The sequence below is a fragment of the Phalangium opilio genome, unplaced genomic scaffold, assembly GCF_054372755.1.
Source record: "Phalangium opilio isolate 3A_F unplaced genomic scaffold, DU_Popi_V2 ptg000039l_2, whole genome shotgun sequence".
NCBI classification, from domain to species: domain Eukaryota; kingdom Metazoa; phylum Arthropoda; class Arachnida; order Opiliones; family Phalangiidae; genus Phalangium; species Phalangium opilio.
Window position 1 is genome coordinate 4,647,509 of NW_028324163.1, and position 9,126 is coordinate 4,656,634.

At 35.5% G+C, this 9,126-nt stretch overlaps 1 protein-coding gene across 1 annotated transcript; it reads left to right on the forward strand.

Moving 5' to 3' along the window:
• The first annotated feature begins 438 nt into the window (after nucleotides 1-438).
• LOC149680669 (uncharacterized) lies at nucleotides 439-3,134 on the forward strand. The gene is made up of 3 exons (XM_089834624.1): nucleotides 439-1,225; nucleotides 1,342-1,450; nucleotides 3,062-3,134. The coding sequence occupies exons 1-3, from the start codon at nucleotides 439-441 to the stop codon at nucleotides 3,132-3,134; spliced, it is 969 nt and encodes a 322-aa protein (XP_089690750.1).
• Nucleotides 3,135-9,126: the final 5,992 nt, after the last annotated feature.

Sequence of the window (9,126 nt, forward strand, 5' to 3'; positions counted from 1 at the left end):
GGACCGAACGCGTTAAGTCGTGTCCAATTTTTTCGGCTACCATTTCTTAGAGAAGAAATAACAAGATTGAAGGTATGTAATTAATGTTTAATTATTTAGTTATATAAGATTTCTGACAACGAATAGTGAAGCTAGTTAGGTTTAGGACTTAGCTCCACGTGGTCTATTGTCAGAATTAAGTGTTACTCGGTTACAGCTTCGGTTGTCACCACGCGTAAAGCTAAGCCTAGGTTTAAATCTCGGGATTTTAGATAGTGGACATTGAGATTTCTTTCGTCTATTGTCAGCACGTACAAAGCTGCGTTTATAGAGGCCTGCCTTTGCGCTGGCTGACAACCAAAGCTGAAACAGACTATAATCCTACAGCATAAAAACAAATTTCCTCACGCATGGTTTTAACTCTAACTGAAACTAGAACTGTTGGTAGGATTTATAATAATGAGTTCCCAAGAGTTAGAAGAAGATGAAATTAACGAAGATTCTTCGGAATGCCCAACCGAAATATTAAGCCTTGGCCAGGCAGATGTTGGTCATGGTGTTGCACAACTTTCACAAATTGGAACTGGAACTGGAACTGGAACTAATTTAATGTATTCCGGGGGTAATTTTGGTGTAAATTTTAGCAATAGAAATCACAGTCACGATGAAAATTTGGCCAGTCTGTTTGTACCGCAAAAAAACTCTGGTTTAATACCCATACTCGTCCCATTTATGGACAGAGACGAACGTTTGCAAAATTTTGTTGGATTACTTCAATTACTTGGTCCTATTTTTAGGCCAGATTTGACAGTAAACAACAACGCCCCCAGTGATAATGTTACCGTAATTCGTAACGTTTTACCATTGCGCATGCAACTGTTAGTTAGAGCACCATTAATGGGGACAGGTAACACCCATAATTTGGTGGCACTTTCTCCGGTGACGGTAATGCCACCAAATGTTGAAACATCAATGAATGATGTGGATTTACGATTTGAAAACGTTCAGTCGTTACCTCATAATCAATTTCTAGATAGGAAGAACGAAATTACTTCTTTGCGTATCAAAAATCCTGCCAAATTGCCTAAACCAGCACCCGTGTTTAATAGTAACTCTCCTGCATATAAAGGACGGTCTTTTTCATTTACACCATTTCGCAGTACTAATTCACGTTATCCTAGACGAATGAGTGGTCATAAACCACCTGTAGTTTATAGGGAAGGTACAGCAAAGAGAAAACCTCTACGTATCCTTTTTTTTTTTAAAAAAATTTAAAACAATCTGAAGCCAATGAACGTGTTTGTTTAATTATTGTGACAATATTTAAGGGATTTGATTGTCTTTAACACTAATTATTATTAGCTAAAGAGCAACCTCGTGTTTCTATTGAAAGTGTAGATAAGAATGCTAGTGACGAAGATCTATTGGAACAATATAAAAGAATTAGGTTAGAACTTAGTCATCTTACAACGTATAAGCCTTTACCTGCCTTCTTCAGTTGTTGTTTATGGGGGTGGGGTGGGATGTTCGACGTCTTACTAGAAGGGTGAAGATGCAAGACAAACATCTACCTCTTTTCACTTATGATTCAACCTCGCTAACGCTAGACGAGATGTTAGAATGCAGTCAGTTGTGGAGAGTTAAAGCCTTTTAACGGGAACGAGGGGCTCATAAAATTTCTGAATCAAAAGTGACCGCGTTTGATGGTATGTGTCAATTGAGAGTCAAAATAGAGTCTAATCCAAATTTTTAATGTTCAACATAATATTCAATCTTGTTCATAAATTTTCACAAACTTTTTAAGGGTCAAAATAAGAATTTAATCAAAAAATCAAAAGTTATATCTAAGGGAGGTTTGCAATTTATAACCTCTATGTGAGGTTTTTAAGTTCAATTTTAGGGGTGTTAAGGTTAAAATCGTGCAGTTATGCACTAAAAACGATAATTTTCAAAAATAGAAAGTTAAGATTTTTTAAAATTGAATCAATCGGTCAACCAAAATGTAAGTTCTTTAACCATAGTTTCAAGTCAGTTTATTAAAATAGTTTCAAGTTTTTTAATTTCTTACGACAAGATGCTCCTCTTGCATATTCTTCTCAAGGGTCAAGGGTTAAGGGTTCTTTTTTCTTCTTATCGATTTAAGGGTTTTAATTCAGGATCTTATTTTCTTCTTTCTCGATTTAAGAGATAATTATGATTTTTTTCTTTTCTCGCGATTTAAGGGTTAATTATTATTCTTTTTTTTTCGATTTATTTCGCTCACTCGTGCGCCTTCTCTTCTTCAACTTAGGGGTTAAAAAAATGTCTCCGAGTTTTCTCCGAAAAAATACGTATTCAAATTGACGAAAAATAAAGGTATCAAAATGAATAAAATAAAATCTCCTATTCTCTTCCGATGAATTAGGGATTCAAATTGATGAAAAATAAAGGTATCAAAATGAATAAAAAATAAAATCTCCGATATAAAATAATACTCCGGACTTCTAAGGGTTTTTTAAGAGTGAGCCGACAGGGTCTCGTTAAGCAGTTCAGGAATCGACTGAGGGTGGGACAGGAGGGACTTCGTATATATAACTTTTAGTTTCTCGCAAGGATTTCTGGGACAATGACGTTTGTTGATTGACTTTGGTTTGGCGAATAGTGGACCATATTTATGACGTAGCCGGGCGGATTCATGTTATCAACGAATAGGCAAAACTTTTAAATCTGGGACCAAATGGGGATTGGTCAGTTTAAGGGTTCTAGAAGTTTTTCGGGCCAGGTACCAGGATAGTGACTCAAGGTCTTGTTGCTTGGGGTCTAAATCAGCGTGACATTTCTCTGGGTTCTTGGAAAGTATTTTAGTTGCAAGGTATTTCATTTTACACTATGGATATAGGGGTATAGGATAGTTCTAGAAAGTTTTGTGTCAACATTGAGGGGCTAGTTCCTCATCTATTGTACGAAAGAATTTCTTTTCAGTTTATTTTAAAGGGATAGGTTTAAGTTTAAAGGGTTAGTAATATCTTTATAATGTTAATTTAAGGTATTTCGTTACTAATTTAATGATTAATTGTAAATTTAATTTGATTTTTGTGTTAAGATGGTTACATATCCCCACCTCTTCTGAAAAATTCGTCCCCGAACTTAACATATCGATCTTACCATCACCATAATGAAAATATTTTTTTCCTTTTTTTTCTTTTTTTTAGATATATATAGGGGTTAAATGATTTAAAATATAGGGGTTAATGGGTTAAGAAATTTATCTCTTATATCTACTGGATGTGTTTTCTTTTAGGGCATAAAATTCAGGTTTCACCCAGCGCCTATGGGGGGTTTGATAATTGGGACTGGTAATATTAAAAGTTATTTCAATATCCTGGGTATCTTCCGATTTCTCATTAGTGGATAAGGCGATATTTTTACGGCATTCATTTTTTCGATGTCCATCGGTATGACAAGTTTCAAATTAATAGAGGGGTTAGGGAATATTCCTGCGTCGATTTTTAATTCCATTTCTTTATATTTCTGGGGTGTAGCAGAACTTCTGTCCTTATGGTAAGGGTCATTGTTTCGAGGATATCCAGATGATGAATTTTTTGCGACATAAATATTGCGAGGGTAATTTAAATGGTTTTTATGGTTTGTGTAGTAAGGTTTTAAAATGAAGAAACGATAGTCATTATCGTTGGTTTTTGTCTCATATGGACGTTGTTTTTGGGGGATAGGGGTATGTCTAATATTTTCAAAAGCTTGCGTTTGATTATCATCTAAGGATGAGGGAGGGTTCGTGTAGTTTGCAGGCATTTGAGGGTCCATGAATGAAGTACGTCTTCTGTTGCGTCGACAACGTCGTAGTCTCTTCTCCTCTTCTTTAATCGTGGTTACACGTTGCGGTTCCGTAATAGGGGTTTGAGTACTTGAAGACTTCATCAACTTGTTTCTATTAGAAAACCAGTCGTAGGGGTAAAAGGCAGTGCTTTTATGTTTCAATTCTTCTTTGTCCTCGTCTGTTTCATCCTCTGTAAGGGAATTTTCATTCATTCTCTCCTCTTCGATAGAGAAGTTTTGCAATTCTTGTTTTTTCTCTGCTTCTATATCTTCTATCATACTTATTTCATTTGTCAGAATCGTAGTAGTAGGGGTTACTCTAGGGTTTTGAATAAATGGAAACACCCAGTATTGTCCATTTACTGTGCAAGTGATATTATGATCCTCGTAGTTCAGTTTTGCTCCTACATCTCTCATCCAATCGGATCCCAATATAATCGAAAAGTTTGCCTTCTCAATTATGTAAAATTCAATTTCCATAGGGGGACCCATTTCATCATCTAATTGTATGGGAAGTTTAATTGGGCCTTCAGCTTTAAGAGGACAGTTAGGGGAAGCTGAAACGAATTCTCTTGTTTTCAGACGATCAAAATCCATTTCTGGGTAGACTTGTTCAGCGACATTTTTGACCATAAATGATGTACATGCTCCCGTGTCTAGGATTGCAGCATAATTGCCATTGGGTAATTGTAGGGGTATACTTCCAGTTCTTGGGACGAAATTACGTATCACGTTAATTAAGTTGTCATGTTGTGGGACAGTTATCTCAACCGTTCTTTTAGGAGTGGTATTTTGTTCTTCATTTATTCTTTCTCTTGATTGATAGTTTTGTTTTTGGGGACAATCTCGAGCCATATGGTCCGTAGAATTGCATACAAAGCATTTAGGCCTAGCTGATTGAAGATACGATTCAAGGGATAAGGTTACTTCTTGTGGTCTACTTCTTTTATTTGGGCAGTTATAAACAAAATGTCCGTATTCCTTGCAATAATTGCAAAATTTGTTTATTAAGGGGTTTCGGGGTTCGTTTGTTCCTTGATTTCTAGGGTGTAAAACTCCCATCACTGGTTGAAGTTGCTTCACTACCTCTAGAAGTTCATCAAATGTGGTACATGTTTTCAGATTTAATAGGGCTTCATATTCGGGCATTAATCCAAAAACTATATGATCTAATCGATCTTGCTCAGAGGGGATAGAGGGTAATTCATCATAAATATTTATCATATCCTGAGCATAATCTTCAGGGGTCTCATTGGGTCTTTGCCATATTGTTTGAAGTTTTCTCTTGATTATTTTGGAATAACCATCTCCCAAATATTTTTCTTTAAACTTATTCTCAAAGTCATTCCAGGTATGAAAATGATTAATATTTTTCCAATACCATTTCTTTGCTTGTCCTTCGAATGCTAGGGGTATATGGGTCAATAATTCTTGAAGGGTTACGCCTGTTATCATCCCATACTCGTAAGCGCTATATAGGAATTCTATAGGGTTTGATTCTCCATTAAATCTTGCCGTAAATTGAGGAATTGGTAAAGTTCTATTTCTCTGGGTTGAATATTGTAATTTTTCTCCTCTAGGAATAAAGGTAATATCAGATATATTTGATATCTCTTGTTCTTTCTCGTATACAGGAAATATAGGACTTTTCAACTTGTCTTGGAAGGTATTCTGACTTAGTATAGGTTCGTTTCTTGGAAAAAGTTCCTCTCTCTCTGGTCTCAAGGTAACGTTTGTAGGGGGGGTTGAAAAATTCTTTTACTCGTGTCGTATAGGGGTCTTCCGAACGTTTTTCTTCGTAAATATTGGAGGGGAGGGATACTTTCTTTCCTGTTTCTTTTTGGTTATAAGGGGTAGTTGTAAATATGGGGTCTAACCTCTCTTCCTCTTTTCTAGTCTTTTCGACTCTTCTAAGGATTTCATCTCTATCAATCGCATTTTCTTCGGGTGATTTTGGTATATCATTTATATGGGTATGTTTCGTATTAATTTGATGGGTATCAGATTCCGAACTCGAACTTGAGTTAGATCTCAAAGATTGGGGAGGGGAACCTCTATGGGTTTCTAATGAATCTCTAAAACTCTTATTGAGTGTCTCTAGCGTTTCTTTAAACATTTGTTGTGATTCAGCATTTTGCTGTAATAGTTTTAATATCATTTCATCTTTAAGATTAGGGGTAACTAATTTTTTCTTTGGATCCAACTAACCAAGACATAAAATAATTTTATCAAGGGTAGAATTACTTTGTCATAAGACAATATGATTATTAAGATAATCAAAACGTATACTAAGAGATCTGATGTGTCCATTTGACCCATGGTGATTGCTCGATTACTTTCAATATTTTTCAAAATATAGGGCATTTAATAATTGAACCAATCTTGACTCTCTTCAAGACATGTCAAAATCCATCATATTGATAAGATTCCGAAGGATCGGATCCTGCCGACTGCGCCAATTTATAAGCTTTTTCTTTATGCTCTTTAAGATTTTATGGGGGTAAGGTGGAGTGTTTGATTCTTACTAGAGGGGTTAAAGTATAAGATAAACACCTACCTCTTTTCACTTATGATTCAACCTCGCTAACGCTAGACAAGATGTTAGAATGCAGTCAGTTGTGGAGAGTTAAGGCCTTTTAACGGGAACGAGGGCCTTATAAAATTTCTGAATCAAAAGTGACCGCGTTTGATGGTATGTGTCAATTGAGAGTCAAAATAGATTCTAATCCAAATTTTAATATTCAACATAATATTCAATCTTGTTCATAAATGTTCACACACTTTTTAAGGGTCAAAATAAAAAATTAATCAAAAATCAAAAGGGGGGGGTTTCAATTTATAACCTCCATGGAATGTCTCCTTTAAGTTTTTGGGGTTTTTTAGGTTCAAATCGTGCAGTTATGCACTAAAATAATAATGTTCAAAAACAAAAATTTAAGATTTTTAAAAAAAAATGAATCAATCCGTCAATCATATTCTAATTTCTTTAACCATAGTTTCAAGTCAGTTTATCAAAATAGTTTCAAGTTTTTAATTTCTTACAAGTTGCTCCTCTTTTCCATATTCTTCTTAAGGGTTAAGGGTTCTTTTTTCTTCTTTCTCGAGTTAAGAGATAATTATGATTTTTTTCTTTTCTCGCGATTTAAGGGTTAATTATTATTCTTTTTTTTCGATTTATTTCGCTCACTCGCGCTCCTTATCTTTTTCAACTTAGGGGTTAAAAGAAAATGTCTCCGAGTTTCTTTTCCGAAAAGTTAAGTATTCAAATTGACAAAAATAAAGGTATCAAAATGAATAAAACAAAATCTCCGATTCTCTTCCGAAAAATTAGGGATTCAAATTGATGAAAAATAAAGGTATCAAAACGAATAAAATAAAATATTCGATATAAAATAATACTTCGGACTTCAAAGGGTTTCTTAAGGGTGAGCCGACAGGGTTTCGTTCAGCAGTTCAGGAATCGACTGAGGGTGGGACAGAAGGGAGAGAGTAAGGGTGACCCTATAAACCCAAAAATTTTACCCCCATTCCTTCCCCCTTTTAGGGGGGCGGGGGGTAAAATTTTTGGGTTTATAGAGTCACCCTTTGCGTTGGGGGGGATGGGGGGGAATTGATGACGTCACGTGATGGTTTTGGCGGGAAATTTGAATTGTTGCGTCCTTGCTTGTGGTTGTTTTGGGGGGCATATTTTAGCGTCCTTGGTGGTACATGTTGTTCATTGTTGCGCCACCTGGTGGTGTTGGCGGGAAATTTGAATTTATTTTTAGTGTATTGGTATGACGTCACGGCTAATTTTTGAAGACGTCACTTGGATGATACCTGTAAGGATAGGCTTATGCTAGGTTTATGCTAATATAGATCCTGAAAAGGATAGGCTTATGGTAGGTTATTCTAAGCTTATTATTATTATGAATCAGATTTTCTAGTCAGAAAACATTTAATGAACACAATCAATTCCAATTAATTCGCGAATGTACGCGTCGTTATTTAAGCAAATGTAGAATAAATTATATAATTGTAGCTTACGCGTCAAGTTTTTGTCACGAACCAAGTTACAAAAATCTTCGAAAATGCTCGAAGGAACTATACACGCTGCTAGGAAATTTTTTACACGGTCGCAATCATTGTGAAACATAGTACCGCGACTTACATAATATTTTTCATATATATCATTCATGCGTTTTACAATAGCTTCGTACATGCATTTAATAACTTCGGCTTGATCATTTAAAAGCTTGAAGTGAAATCTCATAAAACTAAATTTCTCGTTCAGTTTCCCTGCCTCGGCCTTTGTTAGAGTGAATACACTACCATCGTCGAATACTATATTCCCCTCCATAACGGTTATTTTTATTTTCAAGTTCAAGTAACGATAATTACCCCAGTCGCCCCTTTCCATAGCTGGAGTGCTATTCTGAGTCGTTCGTTAAATTTACCGATAAGAATTCATCGAACGGACTAACGAACGCGCCGTAACGAAAAACTTTTACCGCCAGAATTTTTCGTATTCTAAGCCCCCTTTCGGTAGGAATAGTTCCGTTCGCTCTTTGCCGCACGGAAGTGGTTTGGCATTTTCTCTTCCTTAAATTTCAAAAGATATTAGAGGCTAAGTGTTTGGTCACGTGGCTTCAATGTGGCCAATCATAGAGCCATTAGAAACTTTTTCTTCACCGTGACCGAAGGAAGATATTTTGGAGAGCCGAAAACAACTAGATAAATTGAGATTTCATTAAGAGAAGAGAAACATTGCATAGAATTAACTGTAAGTATTATATTTTGAACACTATAATATACTACGTTTCTTGATTAACAAAGAAAATTTCTATAACATTCATTATTATTAGCATGTCGTTAAGCCTTGGCACTTCAAACATTGTTATTGTTGATGTTGAACAGCAACAATAACAAAGTTTGAAGTTTATGGCTTAAGATTTAAGTACATATATTAAATGACTAAAATGAGTGCCTCTTTTTTAATATTTGCAAATTCAACCAATGTTTTTTTGGCTTCATGTTTTAATTTCTTCTTGAGTTATTTCGACCTTGTTTAGAATATTACTGTTTTATTTACTATCCACTCTAAATAGAGGCGAACTACATATGTGTTTTTGTTTTAATCTAGGAAAAATATGCCTCGTGCTGCAAGAGTTACAGAGAGGCAACGGGCATTGCTGTTGGAATTTATGGAGAAACACCCGGAACTAGTTTCTGGTAAATTGACTAACACCTTTACAAGAGCGACTCATGATCGCTTATGGGGAGAAATTTCGGATATTCTGAATGCTGATGGCACAGGACCAACTAAAGATTTAAAACAGTGGAAAAAGGTACAAG

Excerpts from the sequence above, each read along its gene's own strand:
- LOC149680669 (XM_089834624.1), top strand. The coding sequence starts at position 439 with ATGAGTTCCCAAGAGTTAGAAGAAGATGAAATTAACGAAGATTCTTCG. Across the intron at positions 1,226-1,341 it reads AGCAAAGAGAAAACCTCTAC|CTAAAGAGCAACCTCGTGTT; the intron begins GTATCCTTTTTT and ends AATTATTATTAG. Across the intron at positions 1,451-3,061 it reads GAACTTAGTCATCTTACAAC|ATGGTTACATATCCCCACCT; the intron begins GTATAAGCCTTT and ends TTTTGTGTTAAG.